At 40.3% G+C, this 26,792-nt stretch overlaps 1 protein-coding gene across 1 annotated transcript in view; it reads left to right on the top strand.

Annotated features, from left to right (window-relative positions):
- The window catches only part of AFF3 (ALF transcription elongation factor 3), a 273,134-nt gene that overhangs the window by 118,467 nt on the left and 127,875 nt on the right, over positions 1 to 26,792 (top strand). Inside the window, exon 5 of the mRNA XM_065677143.1 lies at positions 23,073 to 23,159. Coding sequence (XP_065533215.1) covers positions 23,073 to 23,159 — 87 coding nt within the window. The remainder of the gene's footprint in view (positions 1 to 23,072; positions 23,160 to 26,792) is intronic.

The raw sequence follows: 26,792 nt of genomic DNA, 5'->3' as shown, positions 1-26,792 counted from the left end.
CTAGTCTAAATCTACCCTCTTTTAGCTTAAAACCATTACCCCTTGTCCCATCACAACAGGCCCTACTAAAAAGTCTTCCCGTCTTCATAATAAGTCCCTTTAAGGGGCTGCAATATGGTCTCCGTGGAGCCTTCTCTTTTAAGACCAGCAGTCTCTTTTTACCTCCCTATGTAATGCTTTCCTGGGCAAAACTGCCCCATAAGCTAGACACCAATTATGGCCAGCTATGTTTGAGATTACTTCCCCACCAGATTTGTAGCATGTTACCAACCCAAAATTTTGAATTATTATGGCCTGGTTTTACTTGCTGTGCTCTTCTGCTAAGGCTGCTCTTCTCATTGCTTTGTTGAGTGCAATGTAGAGTCATGTGGGAATGTATGACTACATAGAGGAATATAGAGAAAGAGTGCCAGAGCCTCCCCAGGGCCTGGGGCATTCTTCCCCACTCCCTGTGTCTCCCCGCAAGCCCTCCCAGAGACGAGGACCTTGTGTCTGGGCCTGGCCCTCTGGCTGCAGGGCTTGTGTTTTGGCTGCAGACCATCTTTAGTAATTGGGCTGGCGAGTGCTGCGTCTGCTTCCACTTGGGGCTGGGGCTGCCAGTGCCAGCTGCTCCCTCGCTATTGGGGCTGCAGATGGCCCTACCAACACCCAGCAGCTCGCCTTCCAATGGTCCTCATCTTCCCCCTTTCCTGCAGAATCGTCTTTACACTGCTACTTTTAGTAGATGTTACTCAGTAATGACCTGCTCTTCATCACACTCTGCCTCCCTCCTCTATTCAGGAGCTGGGAAGCAGGAGGTACTCCATGAGCAATGTTGTATTAAGCTTCAAGCCACAGAAAAAAAAAGTGGTTAAAAGCAGTAAATACATTCCCACGCATTGCAATAATGCTATTTTTTATCAGACAGAGGATGATTTTAATTTGCCCCCCATGAGCATCCATGGTGCATCTCCCTGCCTGGCCATCCCAGGCATTGCAAGGGGTCTGGGCTCATTGCGTTTGTTCCCCATCAAAGTGTGATATCTTGGGATGGATTCTGCAGGCTTAAAATAGAAACATTCCTGCTTGCTGCTGCTGATGTATCATTGGGTAATCATTAAATAAATTCAGTGTTTTACTGCATTAACAAAAACACATGATTGTTTAACAGAGTATATTACAGAAGATGGAGGCTTTAATGGTCTCTATGGATTTTTAGTTTGTAAGAGTACATTATGAAGCTGTCTTGGTAGGGTGCTGTTTTCATATGTGAAAGAAGTTACTGGCGTTATACATCATTTTTATATCTTGTTGCTAGGCAACATATCATAGTGCAGTTATTGCAAAGGTGTCTGCTTCCTCGTTAAAAATCTTCATGTTGCTCCTTAATTCTGCAAAATTAGCTCTGTTATTGATCTTATCCTGTTTCCTCGGATAACTATTGATCGCAGTTTCCTCCATTAGGTTTTGGAGAAATATAAGGTTTTTTATTAACTGAATTTGGGGTTGAAACCTAAAGCATATCCATTAAAGCTAATCTTTACTTTCCCCCTTCATCGCAATTTGTTTCCATGAAGGGAGCCATGCGTTTCCATTCACTTGGGATTCAAAATCAGAGAAGTAATTTGAGTGGTGGTATATTTAAGATACAGCCTATGACAGCTAGGCTTAAAAAAAACAGCAACAACAAAAAGCAGGGGCTACCTAGGGTGTTGTGGGAAAGATCTAAAAATTCCCTTTAAAACTCATTTCTTCCTGCTTTCAAAACAATCTGCAGTTCCTGCTTCAGCATAGTGCTGTTGCGAACTCCTGCTATATTAGTATTTCCAAATCTGCAGGCAGTTTTGCCTCAGCTTGGGTCAGGCTGTGCAAGATTTGGAGCTTTACAGGACTGAGCTGACTTCATCACCTCACTTCATGCTCGCCTGGAGAAGGCAAATCCATTTCAGAAAAGCACACTTGTTAATAACAGGCAGCATCACTCACAAGGATCTTCCGCACAACAAAATAACACTGTTTTTTCTGAGTGTCAGTGTTTATTCCCTTCATTATCACTCCTCCCAAGCTTCCTTGAGTTGGAGAGCTGTCTGCTGGGGCCATATGTGCTCCCCAGAGGCAGTGGTGGCTCTGGCCCGTGTACCTCCAGATGCTTCTGCAGTCTCACACAGAGCCAGAGCATGTGGAGCGGCTGCCGGCACCAGGCAAGGGGGGAACCGGGGGCTTCCTCAGACCTGCGTGTGCAGCAAATGGCTCTTTATTATCCTCATCCCTCATACCTTTGTTGCCAGTATATTGTAATTCCTTCCATTAACCAGACTTAATGCAGTGGCTGTTGGTATAGCTACTGTTCATTTTGGGGCAAATGGTACTATTGTAATATCATATTTTAATTAAGCTGGTTTGGATAAAAGCTGGCATGCTAAAAGCCTTTGTAAATGCTGTTCCTCAGTACACACCCACACAACAACAACCAGTAAATCAACTGAATTTCGTCTAACCTCTCCCTTGGAAGATATAATTTGGCATGTGGTACCAGGGCAGTTATTTCTAAAGGCATGTGCTCCAGAGGAGGGGTTGAGTGAAAGAAACATGAAAGAAGTTCATTCTCTTCTTTTTTAAGCTGTAGAAGAGTTAAAAGTAGATATAAGACTTTGTTATGCTCTAAAGCCTGTTTTTTTTAAAGGGATAATGTTCAAATAATTAATTGATAATGGGACTAATTAGTTCTGTGAAATTTTAATAGATGAAGTTGCAAATGAAAGAAAAGAAATTGCAAAGGCCAAAATGTTCAACTTCATAATCAATCAAGGTACTTTCCTAAAAATGTCTAAAAATAATTTTGACAACTGTCAGTTACCTGCTCACTTTAAACAACTGCCTACATGCACATTTCACCCCTGGAATACACTGGGCTATTCCTTAATGACCATGTAGCTTCATTTGCATCCTACCTGCTTCCCTGTAACTTGCAAGGGAAGACATAGGCTGGCCTCACACTACTTTTCTATTGCTTCTAAGTACACAATTTGCCTTTAACGTTTGGGGCCTAGATTGTACAACAGATTTAGCCCTGTTCTTCCAACATAATTAGCGAAGACATTAATGTTGTTTTCACGGTAACAATTCCTCTGCTCCACACCACTCTCTGCTCCTGATAATAGCAAGTGATGAATATTCAACCTGACCAGCTTGGTCTAATTCCTTCCCCCAGCTCTGATCTCTCAGAGAGACACTGTTAAAATGGATGTGCCTCACTGTAGTCTGAGAAGTGTTACCAGTGGCCAGAGGAACCTTCCTTTCATTACAGAGAAGAAAGGAATTGGGGAAATCAGCCTCTCCTTTAGTATCTGTTTATCTGTAGAGTCACGCTTTGTTTGATGAATTTGGCTGATAAACTCAGCTATCAGTCAGAATCAGCTTAACTGGATGATTGTTTCATTCATGGGAAATTTCTGCCATAGGTTGCTTAGCTGAATTGGCTCAGTTAATCACCCGTTGTTCCTCCCTGCAAAACACAGAGAATTCTCTCTTAATACACCTTCAGATTAAAGCATTAACTGAGAGAGTGCTATGGGACAACAAGAGCAACCTCTGAGCACCAAAAAACCTGTTACTTCTTACCCATCAACTCCAGAACGAAACAGAAGATATCAAACAGATGAGCCTCCAACTCATGTACAGCATTGTGTGCAATACGTACATTGCACATTATTTCACTGGTTTATTCAGCACTGATTTCTGAACAGACTGTAGTTCCATTGGCTCTCATTACTTCAGAAAGGCTATCCTTGCTGGTCAGCAAGCCAGATGTCCTGCAGGATTCCCCATTGGCCTTCTCTCCCAGCTACCAGAGTATCTATCCCCCCTCATGCTCATGTGCAGTTCATTGGCTTAGGAGATGAAGTGGCAGGCACGAAATTGCAAACCGCCCAGTTCCAACACCAGGACTGTTCAGGTGCTGAGAGGCAACCTTAGCCTTGTACTTTGTACACAGCCTTGTAGCCTTGTAGTCTTTGTACCACAGAACAGTTTACCTGGATCATAGGGAGCAATGGGTTTTTCCATATTGTCAAGGAGACATACGGCTTTCAAGAAGATGCCTATTTCTGGATGCCACAAACTGGCATGGTCTGTAAAATGCCCTACCCCATCAACTCAGCTTCTCAGGGCTCTGCAGGGATTTGTAGATGAAATAATCTCTGTGACCAGGAAGAGTCATGTTACCAACTCCTATTCACTATGCACTTCATTAAAAAAACCCTGGATGTTTTACTCCCATAAATTCTCTGCTTCTCCACTGACTCTCTGGATGCCCATAATTCTTAGAAAACTCAAGTAGGAAGGATCAGAATAATTTTGTTTCTCCAGCATGATGAATCTGCCAGCCCTGCCTGTTGCGTTCCTGTGAATCTTAGTCTCCCAGAACCAGAGCCAAATTTGACACCTGGTGCCAGCCACCACCTGATAGTCCAAGGTTTTTTGGCCAACACTCTTCAAAACATCTTAATGCCAAGTGCAGAACCCTCTACAAAGCTGAATGTAAGAAGTGTAGGGACTGGATTGCTTCCCAGCAGCTCTCTGATCAGCTCAGTCAGAATACATCCATCAGCTTTGTTGTTGGAGCCCAGCAGCATGGTCACACGAGCTCGCATGATGGTTTTGGTCCTCATGCTTTCATTTCAGTCTGAGTTGCCAGGGGAAAAAAAAAAGGAACTCTGAGCCAATCTGCAGCTTCAACCATGGGATACTTTTGCGGGCATCCATTTTCCTATCTTGTGAAACATGGCATTTCTTGGCCTTTGCTGGACTTGCCCCAACTTACTTATCAACTCTTGCTTAGGATACAGAGGTGTACAATGCCTTTGATCAGCCTGATGGTTAAATGTGCTGTGATACTTCTAGCGAAAAAAAGCCAAAGTGGTAAATATGACCAGTAGCAGGTGGGCTGCCAACATACTGTTACATAATCTTACTGAGATTAAGACTATTCTGTTAGGCAAAATAAAGTCATTGTTTCCTTGTATTGCTTCCTCTGCATCAGTCTTGAGTTTCATCTCATGTGTTAGATCTGCTGGTGCTCTGGGGCAGGAACTGCTTTTTCAGTGTCTGTGTGGCGCACCAGAGTCTAGACCGTACCTGGATGTTTTCACCTCCCAGTCACAATTACCAGGTTGTTCCACTTCCCAAAGTGAGATTATTTGCAGAGACCTTGTGTTCCAAGCTGGGAGGGAGCCTTCATCTTGGCATTTCAACTTGGCTTGTAGCAGCCTGAAAGGAGCCTTTCCTAGAGAATGGTGGAGACACCCAGGACCTGTTGGCTTGCCCACCCCTTGCCTTATCCTTTAAAGGAAAAAGTTTAGCCTCATCTGAAATTGTTTCCAAAGTTCAAAATATTGAGAGGTCCCAAACCTTAGGTCCCTTTACTAAAAATTATACAGCTGTAGCTTTGCTTCTCATGAGGCATTTGCCCCCACAGTTGTCTCCCTACCTTATCAGGCCATCCCAGCTTCAGGATGGAGTTCCTCACAGACTTTTACTATGTCTTCTGAAGGTACAAAAGTGAGTCTTTAAAACCTGTATATCTCAGGGGAAAAAAAATATAGTTATTCCAGCACCCCATAGCATTCATTCTTCTGAGAGCTTTCAGTAAAGCCCAGACACAGGTAAGTTTAACACGGCAAATGTTGTGTTTAGATTATGTCACAACCTGCAGATAGTTTAAGACTTCTGCAAATATCACATCAATCTTCTACTCCAGCAGTTTAGCCTTCTACCCATTTTCTTCCCCAGAATCTCAGATCACTCACAACAAAGATGGTGAAATGTCATTCAATGTGTAAAGGATTGGTACATTCAGGTGATACCCCCAAATTGCTGAGGTGTTCAGTCTGAAATGATTAGACTTTCAAATTACTCTTATGCGAACTTGTCCAGGTAAATTTTTTACTGTATTCCTATTTCCCATGGGTTACTAAAGAGTATCCTCCAGACAAAGATCTTTCTCTGTTTGCAGAGGTACTCAGACCTGCTTCTTAATGCTTTGTTTACTCATTAGCTTTTCCAAGGCCTCAATTCCACTTGGTCCATCAGAGACCAGTGCTGATAAAGGTGTCCCCTACTGTTCTTTGGGTAAACTTTCTCCTCCCACATCTGGATTTAAAATGCAGCTTGTTGGTTAGTAAGAACAGAGATCAGCTCTTGAAGGAAAGGAGCAGCTTCCTCAGCATTAACTGTGGTTTTTCATGAAGAGTTTTCCACACAGACTTCCTAATTCACCTCCCCTCCCTGCTGACTTGGAACCCCGTGCTCTGGCATACCTCACTGTTGAGGTACCAAGTGTTAAAAGGCCTCCCCATGACAACCTTACTGCAGGTGCTCCTGAAAGGGTCTGAATGGGAATGGTGTACCTGGGGGTGCCTCTAGTGTTAACCACTGTAGAGGAAAGCAGTGTCTCCTGCACCAGAAACTTGTCCCTGGAGCAAAATCTGTGTGGACAGCCCCTCTTAAAGAACCGCAGTCAATGTTGGGTAAGTTACCTTCTTTTCCCCTCCTTCTGTAATTAGACATCCTAATTATGTAGTTTAATCTAATTAAAGTAATGATGCAATTATGCAATAATTGATACATAATCGGCATGCAAAAACCTGTGTAAGTATTATTTAACCAACAGAGTAAATTCTAGATAAACCTTTTCAGTCTCTTAAAAGTACATAATTGTAGCAGCAGCTTGAATAAGGGATTTTGCCTACATATGCATTTTTAAATCCTTACTGCCACTAGTAAAATCACTCTTTTTTTTCCCTATTTGTGGGCATTCAGCTTTCATTGACTTCAATGAGAGCTGTCTCTGAGCACCCACAGACAGAAGTAAAGCTCAGAGCCTCTGGGAGACTCACTATAAGTATCTCATCCAAAGATGGCAAAGTGCTACAAAGCCATTTCAGGAACGCCCAGTACTGCGTTGCCTGCTGTTAGAGGTGATTAAAAAAACCTAAATCTCATTGTCAATTGCAAGAGAAGAGAGCTGAGTGCTACCTGTACTGGTACTTTCTCCGCAAAACTTACCACTTAAGATCCTTCTTTTTGCCAACATCAATTAAAATTGACTCCGTTATTATCCAAAATAACTGTGCAAAAAATGCATATTACGTATGCACCACACTTATAAATGTATAGGCTAAGCCTTAGCTGTGGATCAACCCAAGGTCTCATGCACCAAAATCGTGAGAATGTGCAGGTGGTTGCATGAGTCTCTGCAATAATGGCACAAAAAGGAACCTAGTTTTCTAGTATTGGCTCATTTTTTTTTGAAATAGATAAACTGAGAAGCATATGTTTCATCGTATGAGGATGTTAGCTGTATCTGCAACAGCCAAAGACCCATGCTCTGAAATGACATCTGAGACCTGGGGGTTTGTCTGATAAGAAATGGGATTTCTTTTCATCCTTGGATAATACTTCCTTTAACCTACCTCCCATCCCCTCACTGTTGTGCAGTGAACTATTTACCCTATATGGGTTTTTTCCACCAGTGATGTGGCTGAACGTCAGCAATATCTTACCCTTGTTTTGGAAAGCACTGTGGAATCAAATGCATACACATTTATATAGCGCTCTATAATTAATCCAGCGTGTCTGAATGTGTGAAGGAATGAGATTGGCTTGTCCTTTTCTTTGTCTCTGTTGCATAACTCTTGCTTTAAACTAGGTGTATTATCCTGTGAGATGTTATATAGCGAGTTTGTTCAAATTGCCCCAGTAGCTGTGTCTGTAGAACTATTCGCAAGCAGAGAAGATTCAGAGGAAAATTTGAATGTTCCCTGATAAGCAGTCACTTGGGCTTTTTTGTTGGCTTTTGAATTTGGGTTTGGGTTTTTTTTTTTCACAATTTGCTACTGAGGACCTAGTTGTAAATGTTATTACCCATGTGTGTGGAAGTATAGTTTTGATTTGATCCATATTCTCTTTAATGCCAGAATTGCTAAAAAAAAAACAAAAAACCTTTTAAGATTTGGTTTCAAATTCAAATATGATGGTTTTACTGTTATCTTCTAATTGTTAGTATTCATACTGCTAGTGTAAGGGTATGATCTTTTTCACGATAGACACTGAAAATATGTAAAATAAAAAAGCCTACGACTGAACAGTTGCTCATTCATGGTGATATAAATTCTGTTCTACATATGGAAGTAACTGAGAGCCTGCACATATGGTCCACAGTTTTCAAGCTTAAGAACTCGCAGGTGCTTAGGTGACCCTCTAAACACTGGTAAGGGTGATGTAGAGAGCATCTTTGTCTTCCAGTATTTTTCTTTCACCCACTTGGTTTCAAACTGAATGTAAGGGGACAGACTTGGCTGGGTGACGTATGAAGAAAGTTTCCAGTGTCAGACTGAGCCCTAGTTCCTTTGACCCAGCAACAGAAAAAAAAACCATTCACATGCCTTTCTTGGGTGAAATTCTGTCATTGATGGGCTGGAGAACATCAGTATATCCATTCAGTAACAGACATCTGGAGACTGAAAGAAAGCAACTAAAAACTATGGGAAAATTCAGCAGGCACACTACTGCATTTAAAAAAAAAACAACAAAACCAACAAAAAAATACCACCAAAACCAATACCACTACAACCCCCAAAACAACCAAACTAAATCAAAACCTATTTATATTCCATGGAAAAAAAATCAGCATAGAAAACTAACATTCAATTATTTCATGGCTCTGCTTATATTTCTTACTAACAAAAGTGTCTGCAATGTAGCTCACAGGAAACATCATTGTGTTAGTTTCCCACCAGTCTTCATTGTTTTAGCAGCAAACTCACAAATATTTGCTGTAGGAACTTGAGCTGAATATGCCGATAGTTTGGTAATTCTGATAGGCCAGGGGCTGCTGTCTTTGGTCAGGGTACAAAAACAAAATGCAACTGATCTCAAATTGCTGAGCGTGATTTAAAGGAAAATCTTTGAAAGAAGTATAACTGCCTGAATTACTACTTTTTTATATGTTTTTAAATGAGAATGTAAAGGCCAAGGGCGGTTTTTGCTATTTAATACTATTAAATCCATCATTAAATCTCTCGCTGAGCACTGGATGAATTTAATGGTGCCCTCAAGTGCCGATGCTGATGCTTGACTGTGTTAATATTGCTGTATATACAGATACAATAAATAACACTTAGCTAAGGTAGTATTAGCAACCTTATTGGGTATATCAATACAAATAGCTGTACTAATGAGATTAAGCATCAGAAACCAATGGTGATATGAATCTAGGCACTGGGGCTAAAATATGATAGGGATTCAACACTTTGAACCTGTCAATAAAAACAAACAGACTCTGGTAAAAGCTTTACTGCTAGTTGGCATTAAAGGATTAATCTGAAAGTGCATTTTTTATCTTTTCTCATCTCACTTTATAACGTGCTCTGTCTTAGAACTTCAGACTGTCTTGTACACAGATATTACAACTGCTTCTATTTGCTGAACAGTCAGCAAACCCCTGGCAGGCTACTCTGCTTTGCATCGCTGTAACCAGAGTTCCTTTTGGTTGACATAGTTCAGCACTGGGGATGGACCAGATCTGTACCATTGGTATTACAGCTGGTACTCTGGACACAGGGTTGCGTTAGCTGAGTCACCTCTAGATCAGTGTTTCTTGAATCAACATACACCCCTTGGGTGCAATTGCCTTGTCATGCAGGTTATTTTAAGCCACCTAACAGAATTCCAGGATCCCATATTTTCCCACAAAAAAGCATGAAATGTTCATGTTTGCTACTCTTTAAGCATTCTAGTAATCTCCAACTGTCTCCACTTCATTTTGAGGGTGTTCCTGATTTATGCTTTCATTGCTGGAAGGGAAAAAAGCTCTGTGTTGTGATCTTACTTCTGATAGGATTCTATGTATACTAAAGCTTTGAAGGATATATCCACTGCTTTGTTTTACTAAGAAACTTTTTCAAAGTAAAAAAATAAAGATAACTGGCCTAAAGGACTACCTTTAATCAACAGGGTGAAATCGTTCCCTGGGTAGGAAAGTCATTGAAGTCTTAAGTGGGAATTAATTGATACGTAGACATTATGTGGACCTTCTTAATGCAGTGAATTGCAGTTTGATGGTTCTTATGAAGAGAAATCAAAAGAAATTAACATTTTTTACCAGAAAAAACCTTTCATGACTTTTAATATTTAAATTTTTCAATACTAAGGCTGCTGTTCCCAGTTCCCTGCTCTCTAAAAAATAGGTAGCATAATTAAAAATTGGTAATGGTATGTCCTGTTTCCATTTTCTTTACGTATTACTTCACTTTTTTCCCACGATTTCTATAAGCTGAAAAAAAAACAAACCCAAAAATATACATATCCTCATTTTTTTTAAATGACAGCAAAATATGTTAATTTTCCTGTTAAGTGGATAAGGAAATTATGTGTAGTTAAGAGCTCAAGAATAAACATGCATTTGTAACCATCTTACTTCCTTGCATGCCTCTGTCACGACGCAGCCTGCAATTTCATAATCACCTACTGTTTGCTGGCAAACATCTTGAGGAATGTTTAGAGAGTTGTAAAAACCTTTCTTAGCATCATTTTTCATAACATCCTATCTGTAAAACCAAGCTGTCTTTCTACTGAGACAACTGTACAATACTGGTATTACAACAGTGGAGAATACCCAAAAGTGGTGAGGCAGCATGATACTCTAGTCCATGTAGGCTTTCTGTGCATATGGGTGTTTCATCAGTTCAAGTTTAGTTTTTTTCATAACCAGCCTACTTATGAACTGTTTCCATTCATTTAATTTGGTTTTAACTAATTTAGATAAATCTAAATGTGTTTGGGTTTTGTTAATGGGGTTCATTTTTTTAAGCAGATGCAAATTTCTTATTCAGACAATGCCTGCAATAATGAATAAGGTGTTAGCGTCACTCTTGTTCTTAATGAAATAGATGGTGTAATGGATGAAGCCAGAACATTTGCTTTAGGAAGACAGTTAAGGACTCAATGTATATTTTCATACCTTCTACTATTTTTTTCCGAGTGGAGTCACAGAATGGCATTGTCACCCTTCATACCAGTTGTGCTGGGACAGGGATTTTCCTAAGGAATTTTCTGACTCAAGGTTCTTTCAACCTTAATTCCAGTTTTATGTATTTTACCTCATAATAATAGTACGGTACTTACAGAGATTACAAGGGTGCTAGGATGCTTAATTCAGGTTTGCAGAACACCTTGCAAATGAAAGCTAATGTGTACAATAAGTGCTAAATACTGTTTGAGGGCTTAAAGCAGGCAGAGCTTGAGACAATCATAGCTTTGAAGAACCCACTTAATATAAACATTAGATAAATGTGAATTGCACAGCTAAAGAATGGTGTCCTTCACTTCTCTATGGGTGTATTTGCAGCTAGAGAGAAGTACAATTTAAAATCAGTTTTAACAAGAAAGCCAGATTGGCTAGGGACGACAGGAGCAAAGAGGCTCTCCCTGCCTAAGACAGCTTCCCAAAGGCCACCCAATGTGTAGCAGTGGTAAGTGCTGTTTCATGCTCCTGGCACTGGCTCCCACGAACATGATGGTGAGCAGCAGTAGCCCAGGTGGGCTCCTTGCCTGTGTGTAAGGACCATGTAAGGGCTCCCAGAGGTACCATGCTGCTGGCAAGCCTAACATTTTTCTACACAGCAGCAAGGGACTGGCCTCAAGCCCTTTCCCCACCCTTGCTACTCTTTTCAGGGTGCAGGTCTGGTGCAGCAGGAACCTGCAGCCTCTGAAGTGCTGGGACTGTGACTGTGCCAGCTCTGCAAGCAGGGCCAGTGCCCCATGCACTCGTGCTCTGGTTGGCCCCATCACAGGATTTCTCTCCTAAACACCCAAAACAACCTGCAGATGAATGCCAAAGAACAGCTTCCTTGTGCCTGCTGATTTGTTGCTTTGACTCTCTGAAACAGACAAAAATGCTCATAACTGAAGCCCAGTGTGCTTTGCTTACCCAACACTTTACTGTGGTGCAAAAAGCCCTGAATATCTTTTGCCTCAATAAGTCACACAAAGACTGGAGCATAGCAGCGAGACTTCAGTCTTATCTCTTTCCAGGCTTTATTTTTGCCTCTGCTCTCAGCAATGAAACCTCCAGCCTTGTTGCATCCGGTTCGCATTGGCCAGGGTTCATGGCATTCATGGATGGGTGTCTCAGAAGTGCTTGAGGGACTTTGGATGAAGTGTGCATCCACCGGGTCTTCTCTGCTAAAGTCTTCAGCTACTTAGAGGATTCTTCCAGCACATATTTTCTTCCTCTCTTCCTTATCCCATCTGCTTTTGACACACATTTTCGGAAAAAAAAGCCTTCAAACATCAACACCAGAAGATGTCAAAAAGAAAAGGAAATCACTTCACCCATCTAAAATACTGCCAGATGATCTTGTCCACAAAAGTTTCTGTCAATTCACAGATCATTAAATTCACAAGTTCAAGGTGCAGTAGTAGTTTTGAGGAATTCAACTACATATTTTGTCCCTAGTAGAAGATAAAATATTCTAGGTAGAGAACCTCTACCAATGCACCATGCAGGCTTTGGGTTTTGTGCATTTACTTTTTACTGCAAATTAAGTCCCAAATATATCCAGTAATTTATGTAAGAGGGACGATCCTCCTTGTGCCCACTTGTGCTGGTGTTTTTGCCACTGTAGAAGTCAACAAAACCCGAAGCTCCTGGTAACTTCTGAATAAAATCGTAGCCTAAGTATGCACAGTGCCATGTACATGCTACAACATAGTGCTCCTCCCAGGGAGATTATAATCCATGTATATAAGTAGGAGTTGGACTACACATAACTAAAAGGAAGTGCTATGAAGTCACTTTTCCAAGTGCAGCTGGATCTGGCCAGCCTTTTACATTGCAGAGTCTTGGAGCTGGCCCACCAGCCATTGGCTGTAGCACCAAGCCCCACTTCGCCACCTCGCTAGATTTTTTTCCAGTGTGGGTGGCCAGTTCTCTGGGAAAATCCAGGTTGTTTCCCTGGGGAGTCCTGAAGGGAGGAGAAGGAAGTTTGTACCTGGCTCCCACTTCTGGCCAGGGCTCATTCCCCTTGCCCTGAGGTGAGAGGTTGGTAGTATGGAAACCCTCTTTCCTCTCCACCTACCAGGAGGAGGGCATGCGTGTTACTGAAGACAACAGGAGGCAAAGAGGCACCTTGAGTAGTGGCTGTGCCTACATGGACCTGCTGTTCTGCACACCACAGTCCCAGCTTGGGCAGATGCCTTCATCCCTCAAATCCCCAAGGCATCTGGACCTTATACAGTCAAAAGCAGCAGGGGACAACTATGAGCAATAGATTACTGACGCATTAGGAAAGAACAAACCTTTGTTTTCATCTTTTCTAAAACACAGTGGAGCAACCCTTTCTCTTAATCACTGCCTTTGTGATCAGTACCTGTCATTCACATGTGAGTACAAATGGTTCATGTTTTCTTGATTTATAAAGCTTGTATTGAGAACCGTAAATGCTAAGGATTTTGATGAGCTGAGAAAGAAACTCTAGAATAAAGAACAAGAAGCCAAGTTAGGTACGTTTTAAGTGTGAGTCTGAATGGTGCATTTTATCACTCAGTCTGACTAGCGTTCTGACCTGTGTAACAAACCAGATAACTTCAGCCACTCTCCCCAGGTTTGAGTTTGTTATCTTTTATTTGGCTGAAGCATATAATTCAGAAAAGCATCATTTCTTTATCTTAAGACTTCAAGAGATGAAGATGGGCATTTCTGTAGCACTGCATTCCAGCAGTGAGCTGCCAGATCACAAGTTGGTTCTTTTTTCCTAGTTCCAGTCTTCTTTTATGTCCTTCTATACTTTGGCTCATGATGCAAGAATTTAGTGGTTTTCATCTTTTTCTGTTATTGTGATCTGACGTTTTCCACTAACACCTATTTGGAAATTTTGTATACACGGACTTTCACTAAGCATGAACAACCTTGATGTTCCCAGTCATCTCTTATGAACCCTGTTGAAGGTGTTGAGTATATGATCTGCCTTTTACCTTGGGACACTTGACAGTTGGCTACAAATAACTTTTCTAACAGTCAAGATAGGGAGGTTTTTTCCCTTATGAAGATACTTACCTAAATCAAGCATAGTAGCTGTTAGTCTAACAAGTCTGATCTCTGTAAATACCTGTGATCTTTTCTTGTTCCTTTTTCACCCTCTCAAAATTCCCAGCATTTTTAGAGAAATGTGGTCAAAGAAACAGGCTATTCCAGCATTGGTCTCACCAGTTTTACTGTGCTACTTGCTTCTCAGTTTTCCAATGCGCAAAGATGGCATGAGCTCCTTGGGCAAGAGCATGTGATGTTGGGATATTATTTTCAGTTGCTCCTCCTCTGGTGATCTGTAACTCCTTTCTGGGTCCAGTGTCCAGTCTACCGGGTATATATGGTATTCTTCATTTGTGGACATGAATTTGTCTGTGTTCAACTCCATATCTCCGTACTCTTAGCTGAACTGGTCTCTGTCAGCTCCAGCCATCAGATAGTGCCACTGTGCTACTTCTAGAATACAAATCATCAAGATTTAAAATCTTTCTGTCAATTCAGATCTAGGAGGCATACGATGCAACCTTGAGAACAGATGGTTGAATTCACATACGCTGAAGCATGCAGTGCTGCACTGATTTCTTAATCTCATTCAAAATAAATGGCTTGTATATGAACAGATTCCCCAAGTTGTCAGAACATCATAAACAAAATTGTTTGCTAATTGCAGTCAGCCACATCCTTGCTAGGTTGTCTGGGAAGGATTTACAGGATGCTTTGCCTTGAAGAACCTCTCTGTGCTACAGCAGAGGAATGGGAAGAAGGGTCCCTGCCTTGATGCTCAGCTGCACATTCTGAGGTCCCGGTCTGGTGTGATTTTTCACCAGCAAATTGAGCATATTTCATTTAATATCATTAAGAAAACACAGATGAAACACATTTCATTTAATATCATTAAGTGCAATGGAGCTATGCTTTGTAGAGCCTCATTTGACAGAAATTTAACTTTTAATACTTTAATTCCCACCTTTTTCTTTCAATAGTCTTTTCTTACCCTCTCTATCATCTTTTCACACTCACCAAGAAGTTTGTTGTAGTAGGACAGAACAGAAGCTTGCTTTCTTCTTGTTATGGTTGGCAGCTTTTGCAGGTATGTTAGCTGAAAGGCGTTCTGGTGGTACCTTAAACCTTAACTCAGCACAAGGTATTTAATTTATGTAATGTCTGCCCATAACTTGTGCACAGAGTACACAGGCACTACTGTTTTAACCAGAAGTTCATGAAGCTTGAAATACTTGATCAGTTGGCTGAACAAGCTGAGCTAAATTTATAAATTCATACCCAGTGGTGAATCTCCACTGCAGATGCACAAAAGAGGTCTTTGTATGAGCCCTTGGGTTCCCAGGAACCAAGTAAGGCTTTATGGTGCCTTCAGTCCTCTTAAACTGGCTTCAGGAGTATGAAAGACTGGGACTAAGAACAAATTAGGCCAACTGATGACCTGCTATTTCATGTTCTGTCCTGCGGGTGAACCAGGACCACTAATGCACCTATCAGAAAGCTTCCAATATTCCACAAAATAAGAAACTTGAAAAATGTGTCTAGTTTCAAAAAAAATTTTTTTCCCCACAGCTTTTGCTTGGATGACTTCCTCACGTTTACCAGTGTATTTTTGTCTGGAGTAAAGGGATGTTTATATTAGAACATTACATTCATCTATGGCAAAGATATTTTCGTATTGCTAAATATTTACTGTGATGGTATTTTTGTCTTCTCCAAACCACAGATGTTTTCATTAGTAAATACATCTGGTTTTTAACTCTGCACCTTTTTTGTTGTCTGCTCCTTTGTGCATATTAATGCAGTCTCCATCAAAAGCATGATAAGTCCCTGACCAGTGTCCTGATCTTTATTTTCAATAGCCTTTGTTTTAACTTCTTGAAACATTTCCAGAGCAGCGCTGAGGCCACTACCATTGCTTTGTTAGCATTCTGCAGAATTAACATGCTTCTTACAACCTCTGAAAATGTCGACTGTATGCACTTTTTCATTATTATCTGAAATCATGCAGAGATCTAGACCTTGAAGTATCCTAGGTCTTTTCCTTTCCTCTTTCTTCTCCCCCCACTCCCAAGAGGCAGCTATTCATCTTCATTAGCTACTTACGTTAGCTTGCTGCCAACTGAGAGTAGAAAACTAGCTGCATCAGTCTTGCATGGCAATTCAGGAATTAGAATCTACAGTCCTTGGGTGCAGGAGGTTAATGCACTAATAAAGATTGTACCTTGATTAACCACATCATCTGAGCTTGCCCAGGCAAGGCTGGTTTTCAGACAGTTTGTCATATCATATGGCCCAATGCATTCATCTGAAAACATAGCTTCTTAGCTGAGGGCAGATATTCATCATTTAGAATAAAGGAGATAGAGAAATTTTGTCTTTTTTTTTTGTTTGTTTGTTTGTGTTCTTTTTTTCAGTGAGGAATATTTAAAAGTTTTTAAGGGAACCCTCTAAATTATGTTTATGCTTTACCTGTAAAGGAACATGTTCTTCCTTTCCTGACATAGATAAATCTTTTTGTCTTAAACTCTGATAAGAGAGAGCATGGCATGGGCTATACCCTAATCAACATTCGCTATTAGAATCAAACTACATTTCTCTTGGGTATGCATAGCTTCTTCTGGACTTATAGGCTCATTTAGTCCCCTGAAAATGAATAAAAATTTGCAAGAGTCTTTGTTAAGGAATTATAATTATACAGTGAAGGACCTAAATAAGTCAGTTTGATAAGTAAGCAGCCCTCTTTTACATTTATCTGTCCTAGATTGCTGAACCTTGACTAAATGTTGCAGGTTATTTGCAGGATGGTTCCATTAAAGCAGAGATAATGTATTCCAAACAGAAACTTATTGCACTGGCGTTTGTGATTTGCTGTAAAGTGAATTGAGCCACAGATCACGCTGCAAATGTTCATGATTTGGAATAGTTTCATTCTGTAGATACCAAATAACTGGAGATTTGATGCGAACACAATCTTTAACACTGCAGTCTGCAAAATCTCTGACCTTCTTCCTTTCCAAAAGCCTAATTTCTCTTTTTTTCTTTCTGTCTCCCCAGCCCACAGAGGCATGCACACACACAGAGTCCAGTTTCTATCAGACAGTTTCAGCTGACGCCTGTCCATGCAGGTCTGAAGAAACAAACACAGCACAAATGACACAGTCACAAGCTACACAATTACCTTTATTTCTTTGCTTAGAACAAAAAGAATTCCTTGACAAGCACTCTCCCCCTGAACTGTCATGTATCTTTGGATGTTATACTGATGAAACCTATTGAAAGGAATTCATATTACAGAAAGCAACAGGGCATTTGAAGGGTCTTGGGACTGGTGCCAAAGAGGAGATGTGGTAGAATGTGTTTTGCAGCAGATTGCTATGAAAAAAGTGACTCCTTGAAATCATTTCAGCAGAAACAGGAAGACAGAAGAACTGCTGACTGAGATTCAGTGCTGAACTGGCACCCAGCTCGGTGTAAACGGTGTCCTTATAGCTATTTCAGCTCCACGACAGGGAGCTTAGTAGTTGCCTTATTTCATCCTTCAGTTAGTGGGTGGGTGAAACCACATTTGTCACTTAAGTTTAGCAAGCATTTTGCATCATAAGTGACATAAATACAAATTGTAAATTAAAACCTGGCCAAATAAATGAATGGAAAGGAAGTAAAACAGGAAACAACAGAAGCAAGAAGATAGATGGGAAGATATTTTGTTGGGCGGTGGTGGTTCTGAATAACGTGTCACCAGAAGGATAATGTCAAAATAAAAGATGTTGAAATGGAAAGAGGAAAATTATCAAGTTCTCAAAGGATACTACAGGGCTTAGGAGGAAGAAGAAATAGAGTTAAGTAGATGAAGTTTGGATAAGTGACATGATAAATCAAAAAGAGAAAACACCGTTATCTTTCTGTTTTACAGGTATATATTTAATGTTTGGGTTAGAAAAGTTGCAGGAATAGCAGATACTAGAGGAATCAACTTAAAAAAAAAAGAAAATTTGCTTTTCAGATCATGGGAGCTTTATCATAGTGAAATGCTGTCAGCTTCAACATGGTCTCCAAAAGCTTCACTGTCAGACTCTTTACTTTGGATACTTGACACTAAAATCGTAGCCATGTTGTCAGCTAGCGGCAGTGTAGCTTCACTGAACTGAACGGGATCTTTGCCAACTGACAGCAGTTAAAGAGAGAGTCTCCTGTGGTAAAAAAAAAAAAAAAAGAAAAAAAGGAAAAAGAAAAAAATCTATTTTATGAAGACAGGGGAGTAAAGGAATTAGACGTTCTCAAACTGTGTCCTGTGATCGCACGCTAAAGGATCTTGGAAAGCTCTGCGTTAGCTTTGTGTTGCCTTGACTTCCAGCTGAATAAATATATCTAATACTTCCCTAAAATGTGCATTTTAGTGTAGGTAACTACAAAGAGAGAGCCTCTGTGGTCCTTGTGAGCTAACCAGCAGAGTATTTGCAAAGGAAAATTGTGCCTCACTGATCTCCTGTAATTCCTGTGACATGTTGTAGAGCAGGGGATGAAGTTGAGCCAGCTAAAATAATTTTCCAAAGGTGTTTGACAGGGTCCTTTATGAGATGCTGCAAACATTTCTTAAATCATCATATGTGGAGAGACAAAATATTATGAAACAAAAATTGACTAGGTGAGCACAAGCAAAGAGGAGGATTAAACAATTTTCTTAATGGCCCGATGATCAGTTCTCTTTTTGGCAGCAAATGAACAGCAAGATAATACATGTGGCTAGACTTCAAATCTAGATGTTACTGGTCTCCCTACTCTGTATTAAATATAATGTTTTCTGAATGAGTTCAACCGTTCCTGGTATCATGGTGCCACACAGCAAGATTGATGGCACTAGATAAATAGCATTGCCTTAAGTCTAGAATGAATACTATTATTTACCTCTGCATGGTACTTTTCCTGAAAAATTACCTACAAGCTAGGGTTAAAAGCCCCGAAGAAAACCCTGCCAAGCAGTCATTAATCCACAAGAAATGTCTTGTTACTTAATTGTTGCTGCGGAAACTGAATTTGGAGCAAGGATACGCAATACTATAGATTTCTTTATTTGAAGGTTTTTCCCTTCAGTAAGAAGAAAAGCCAAGCTGGCACACTGACTAAGATTAACTAGGCTTGGGCCTTTATAGCTTGTAAAACTGGACCTTTATGTATAGCTGCTGAAAACTGATTTACCACAGGTGGAGACAAGTTGTAGAGTTGTAGAGTTACAATACACGTGTGAATGAGACGTGCCATCACCACCACCACCACCACCACCACAAAGATGACAGTGTGAAACAAAATCCCTGTAATCCTCACAAAGAGAAAGGCAGGGGGGTGGTTTAAAAAAGAGGGGGTCTCAGAGCCACCTGTCAGTCTTCAGCAGGAGGAGGATGGCAGTCATCATCATCTCAAACAAGCTGTCCTGCAGTTGGCCATATGTGCTTATCCACGTGTATTTTTAAGCAGTCTAGTTAGGGCTTTCTTCTTTGATCTAGAAATATTTGTCTTCCCCACTTCTGACCCCAAATGCCTTCTCAGTGCTTCCTTTAATTTACAGTGTTCAGGACTTTGAGGTTAAACTTAATGAAGTTTGGAGAAAGATCTGAATTGGTTTTGAATTAGACTATTATCTTAGAGTGGCTGGAACATTTTCTGGTGCCAGCTGTTTCAGACATATTTTATTTGTCTGATTTATTCTAAAAAAAAATAAAAAAATAAAAAAATAAAATCCCTGCTTTTTTCTCTTTATAATTTCAAGAAACTTCTGCGTCAATGTTCTAACACCAATTTGAAGGTGCTGTGGATCTTAAGTACATTCAAATTTCCATCAGTCCATTTGAAATACTGTTTTCAGTCCAGTGGATGCCTTGTGCCAATACTGCCTATCCCAAACTCTGAAAACAGTCAAGTTAGCTGAGCAGAAAAGAGAAATTGTGCATGAAAGCTTATTTTAACAATGAAAGTTGAGTCCTTTCTATTTAGTTAGATAGTTGCCTTTTTGGCTTACATTTTCAAACATTTCACACCATGTGCTAAAAAAAGATCTTGATATATTCATATGTCACCACTAGTACTTTTAATCTGTCTCAAATATCTTCAGATAGAGTCTAAAATCACAAGATCTGGTACACAGGAGCATGCTCTGTATTTGTTTCTGCTTGACCTTGCAAAGTGTTGGCACTTCCTGGACACCTAAATCCTTTCTCCTGATTTTTGATGTTCTGTTCTTGGCAGCCAGAAGGAGACTGTGCACATAGTTTAATATTCATCTTTAAAAAAATTTACAGTGTTTAAATCAGCACTCCTCAGTGGTGACAACCTATAGTTTTCTGATTTTTTTTCCTAATTTGATTTCTTTTTATAGTTTTCTAAATTCCAAATGGTAGTGATAATTACAGCATCAGATCACAACTCAAAACACTGTTCTAGTAAATTCCCATTCAAATATTCATGATAATGTCGATTATTAACCCTGGCAAGCATCAGTGGTCTTACTAAGTATTTGAGTCAGAAAGGCTTACAAGCAATTTGAATTATGTAGAAAGCTTTATTATGTACTACAACTCAAAGTAAAAAGGGGGAAGAGAAGCTGCCGAAAAGAGAAAAAAAAAAGGAAAAAGACCATTAAGGGCATTTTTCATTGAAGTGTGGATGAGAAATAATCTTGGGGAAAAGAGAAATGAAACATTTTGAGATGTCAAAAAAAAGGTCACCCTTATTTTTAATCAGCCCTCTGGTCCTTTCCCTGGATGAAGGTGTCATTGCCAGACTTGGGCAGGCAAGGTGCGAGGGAAAAGCTCTGCTGCTGTAACAGATTGGTTTCTGCATGGCATATAGCAGACTTCTCAAGAAGATGGTTCTCTGAAGGTGACAGTGAGGGTCAGCCACTGTATAACCTGGAGGAACTGCTTCTTGGGCAAATGGAAATCAGAAGTACCAAACAGCATATTTCACAAGCAGGATTAACTGTAAGTCAAAGCCACCAGACGTTACAAATCTAGCTGCCCCAGTTCTTCAGCTGACAGGGATAACGTGTAAAGCATTGCCCTTCAGAAGAAAGGGACACGTAGCTCATTCCCATGCGCACTTTTGGGCTCAGCACCTCTATTTGTAGGGAAAAACACTTTGTGTGGGAGTGGGGTTTTACCGTAGAAACACCTGAAGGCTACATGTGCAACGTGCCATTTTCTAGAATGTAAGCAAATGGTCCTGTAAGGGAAAAGCAGAGAAAAGCAGGTGATAAAGCAATACTCTTTTAGATCACAACCTTAGGATTAAATGTCCACATTGCAAATCTCCTTTTCATCAGTTTATTGTCATAACCCTTTACTGCTGGAATATTTCTTAATACATAATTCCTTAATCTTTTGAAAAACAATAGCATGTGTGCCAGGTACTTGAAGCAAAAAGCAATCTGATTGTCTGTGCTTTTTGTTGCCTGAGTCTAAAAAACTTACTCTATATTAAAAATTGCTATATACTGCTATTGCTGGCACTTATCAGATAAGGAAGTCATAAGATGAACAATCTGCCTCAAAGAACTGAAAAGCAAAGCAATTCTGATACTGAAACTGCAAACCAGATGATGCTCTGATTAGAGGCATGCACATAGATTAGAGGCATATAATAAATCATGTAACTTTTTAGCCTCAAATAAAATAAAAGAATGCAGTTTTTATTAGGAAATAAAATGTTTATCAAGAATGCTTTCAAGGTGACATTTATTGCTAATAAACTGTGTTGAAAGGGCTGATCCTTTCATTGGCAGATGATCTTTTCTCTGGCAGAACAGCCAGAGACTTCCCTCTATGTAGAAAATGTCCCAGCACAGTCTGTGCTGGGTCAGGAAGCATTTCCGTCAGCACTTATGAAGGATGGTCAAGAGACTCACCTGCACCTTTTTTCAAGCAATGAATGAGTCATGGAAATATAACTGCAGTATTATTTTGGGACTGATCGTGGATCTCAGCACGACTTCTTGGAATATCACTGAGAAACAATTCCACAGTCAGCTAATGTATCAAACTCCAGCAAAGCATCTGCCAGGCAAACTCTTGATAGTGTCAGCACGCTCAAGCAGGGTGTTATTTGCTCTTCAGCTCTTGACTCTTCAGGGTTGTCACGCTCCACGCTGCTTCTCATATTAATTGTGTTAAGTTACTGTGTACTGAATATTATGGCTGTTGGTGCTGAACATGCCAAAAAACACATCCATCCTTTAACAGCTTGCGCTAGAGAGGAATATGAAGCCTCCCTCTTAACAAACTTCTTGTCTGAAGGGTTATATTTAACACCTTCCCAAATGCAGCCTTGCTTTGGAGACCAATTAATTCAGGCTTGAATTATAACAGTACTGAGCATGGGCCTACCGGCTACCTGAAGCTGTTTCAGGGATGACTGCATATAAGTCAGGTCAAACTACATATGTCTCTTAGCTATTAAAAAATGTCCTTCTAAACAATACTGGGAGGATGTCCTGCAAGGCACAGACACATTGCAGTTAGGAACTCGTTCAACTCCTTTACAGTGATAAAGGCAATTTTAGGAATTGACCTTTAAGTAAGTGCTTATCATTCTGACCTTGTCTGTGATATCTATTTTGTGATTAATCCATAGCGTGTAACCCATTACTTGATCACAAACTGAAATTTCTCTTCCCATACTATAGAAAAAGTTCTTCTGTTAGTTTCACCATCCAGAATAGATTGCATGATTAAAATACGGTTGCAGATTGTCAAAGAAATCAAACTTCTTGCACTTAAGATGCATTAACTATTCAGGAAAACTAAATGGTGCTTAAGAACTGCTCTCAAGAGTCTGTGAGAAAAATCGATGTAGCTCATGTATTGTCTAGATTATATGTAAACTGGGCATTTCCTAGAAGCTGCAGTAACTTAAATATTCCACTACCCAGGCACTCTTGCTGTTGATACACTGTCGTTGTCTTCCATTCCATTGACTTTCTAAACACATTTTGCTGTATGATATTGTTTTTCAGGAGATGACCCATTCATGGCCTGCTCCACTGTCAGCTATTCACACACCAGGAAAGGCAGAACAAAGCAAATTTTCCTTCCCAAACAAGGTAAGTCATGCCACATTACGTAGAACCATGCCTCGTGCCCCTCAGAATATGCCCTAAATGAGCCCTGACTAAGCATGTAGGGTCTCTGGGCTGAGCTAGATACCGTGCTGTGATTGACCTTCTCCATGTGTATGCCATGTGTGTGCCAGTATCCCCTGCTTTTCCCTACTTACAACCTCTGCAGAGCTACACGATCTTGTTTGCACATCTTCTGGCAACAGCACTGATGCTGGTGTGTGGGTCAGAGATTCCTCACTGCAAGGCACGTGTCTCTAGTGAGGTGTCCAGATGTGGTGCCTTCTGCAGGCATCTGCTGAAGCTCATGACTGATATACCTCAGGGTGCATACAGCTGCTGCAGATCAAAAAGCTCCTGCTCACATCCATTGGTCCTGCTTTTCATGGCTTCACTAGCCAAGATTTTTGTTGAAACCACTGAGGTCTGAGGTAGGCTTTACTAATACACTGGCCTCTGCAGTCAGAGGCTGAGGAGTGGACATACATCCTTTGCCACCAACCTGGCTTCAAGGGCGGCATTGCTACAGAGGCAGGCAGCCCAGTGCCATGATGCCCAGAGGGGCCACAGCAGTATTTGTCAAGGAAGTATTTGGTTCCACAATGGATCAAGGTCCTGCTGGTGGTCCTTTGAAACCAGCTACACTGTTGTATGTGCATCCCAAGGAGGATGCAGCATGGCATGGTGAAGCTCATTGGCATGAGCTTGGGGAAACCACAGTATTTATACTTGGTTAGTCAGGAGGGTATGAAATCAGCTATCCCATGCAAGAGCCAATAAAAATTTCACATTGTATCACTATATACTGTTTGTATGCCACAAGCTCCACTATATTTCATTTATTTCATATAGTTCGTAAGTTGAAGCTTGAAATAAGATATTGATGCTGTTTGTAGCCTCTCTCCTGTTAAAGCAAGCTCCTTTGGTAACTTTTCAGTCCATTCTACAAAATTTAGTGCAGGGAATAATTACAACCACGAAGCCAAGAAACCGTCAAGATTTGCCTACACTAAAACAGCTTTTCCGTGGATGAGGGTGTCATGATTTTGAAATACCAGGGGTGTAAACCAAAACATCTCTGATATGTTATGAAAGAAAAAGAAGGAAATAAGTCACTGTCTATTTGCTCACTAAAGGCAGACAGCTGATTGAAGGTGGTAGGTGGGCTAGAGGCTTGTTACGTTAGAGTAAGTCTGGTAGGAGAGAGATAGATAGATAGATGGATCAGCAGTTTACAGTAAAGTGAAGTACTCAGATATGGATGACAAAATCAAAGTGGTGCTTGCAGCTTTGCCATTTCTGCCATAATTATCACCGCACAATGTACTTACGTGGCACAAGTGCAGATGCGTGTGGTCAAGGTGTGCACCTATCAGTGTATCTTTGTGGGCATCATGAATGTACTTCCCCTCAACTAAATGTACTGTGATAAATATAGGAATAGGAGAACCACAGACCATAGGGCAAAGATATGTGGATAATGGTTGATACTGACTTTCTCATCTTCTCTCTGCCTGATCATTCATCTCTCTGGGAAACATGTTAATAGTTTCAGCTGCAGGGCCATTTCAGAGTTTCACCATGCATTTTTAAAGAGCCTTTTCTAGGTGGTTTCCTTTTCTCTTACCAAAGTAGATTTACCATTTTATTTAAGTTTAAGATGGACAAGATTTCATTGCATAATATATGAGCGTACTTTTGTACATAAAATAACATCACAACTTTATTGTGGCCTGGGTGGTCTACATGGTCAGAAATTAGAGTGCTTTGTGTGAAATGGGGAAGAAGTTCTTAACAAAACTCACCAGAGTTCTGGAAAAAATCCTGCGTCACTGGCCATAGGCCATGTTAATTTTAAACAGGACCTCTATTTTAAACTATTTTAGAATAGTTAAGAGCTGCTTCTGTGGCTTAGTCCGAATCTGTACAGTTGCAGACATTAGAAGGCATCTGCTTTTAAGCTCCAAAATGCAAAGACTGGTTTCCTAGTTTTTCAAATGTTTTTGAAACATTCATAAGCTGCCTATTGCTTTTCACAAAGTGTGGTGTAAAATCATTGTTGGGTCTCATAGGGGATGTCTCCATAACTTTTAGAAAGCTTACCCACAGGTAAACTATATAGCTGTCCCACCTTGTTAAAACCTAAGGACTACACCAAACTGTTGTGGATCACACATTATTCAGATAAATGGGCCTGTCAGTTAAGCAGTGGCCAAGGACAGCAAAGAGGCTAAAAGGCTAAATTCAGGGCATCTACTTCATCTCTTAGTTCCAAGCAATGCATGGTACTGTGAATTCAATTTCAGTGTTGAGAGATCAGTTCAGTTCATTTGCAATGACTCTTCCAGCCAGGGAAGCAAGTAGGCTGCAATCCTTTTTAACAGAAGACAGTTTCGAAGTGTAAAGATACTCATCATTTTGGGAACGAGAAAGAGAGCAGCTTGTAAGACTCCTGATCTGTTGCAAGGATGCAAATCACCCTTACTTTTCTGTTTATGAAAACTGATTGTCAGCATCATTAGTTCCCATACATGCCACACTGCTTTTAACCTGCAACTCGAGTAATTAGTGATCTGACAGCTTGCAACTTGAAATTTATTAATTAGGCTATTAAAGTTGCAAAGGCCACAGCAACTACAGCTATACTGGTTTTGAAATCAGTCTAGTAATAAAAGCTAAATAACGTAGGTTTATATTTCACAAATAGGACAGAACTGCATATTTGAAACTGCGTGTGTGGATGTGTCCCTCTAATTAAGTATATGTTTGGTGGATGAGGGGGATATATGTGCATATGCTGTACCTGTATATGAAATCAGACCTCATTAACATGGGAGATCTGCATTAATGCACAAGAATGGAAGGAAAGCCTGTGTCAGGTTTGACACAGTACCCAGTAGGCAGTACCCAGTAGGTTTCCCAGCACAGTGCTGCTGGGAGAGCACATATAGGGAACTGTCCTTTGTGTGATAGAGGGCATAAAGTTACATTTTCTTTCTCTGTGGAATTAATTTGTGCTCTTGAATTTACTGGGAAGGGGCAACGACAGTCTCTTTATTTCTTGTTTCTCAAAGCTTAAGGATAATTGAATCAGTGTGTGATGTGACAGGCTGTGTGTGCTTTCCTTTCTCCCATCTCTGTCACACTTTGTTACTTACAAATGATCAGGCATTTTTTGATTGTAATTTTATTAAAAACATCCTAATAAATAAGCTTTAAATGAATAATTAAGTTTGGTAAATAAGAGCTCACATGATACTTGTGTCAATGAGCTTTCATGTGCAGGCATTAATTCATAGCCCTCATGCAGGAAAAGAATGTTTTTAATTCTACTGCCTGCTTTTCCCTCTGTCTTCATTTTTACTGTAATTTCATGTCTTGAAAGTTTGATCAGGTGTTTGATTTCTAGTTACGTGTGTGCGATATTATGGGATCAGCCATCATTTTGTTATTTGAGAATTAATTTATCCACTCCAGGAGAACTGGTGTCTTGTCACAAAGCTATTGGGTGATTATTCTCAGCTAAAGCAAGGTTATGATAGTGATGGTATTCTTTATGTGCTCAATTCATTTACTTTTTCCTTTCTTACTGATTTTAACAAGCTGGAACAAATACAG

This window comes from Lathamus discolor, chromosome 4, assembly GCF_037157495.1.
Source record: "Lathamus discolor isolate bLatDis1 chromosome 4, bLatDis1.hap1, whole genome shotgun sequence".
Classification (NCBI taxonomy): Eukaryota; Metazoa; Chordata; class Aves; order Psittaciformes; family Psittacidae; genus Lathamus; species Lathamus discolor.
The sequence above is the reverse complement of the archived record's forward strand: the minus strand, read 5'-3'. Positions and strand labels throughout refer to the sequence as shown.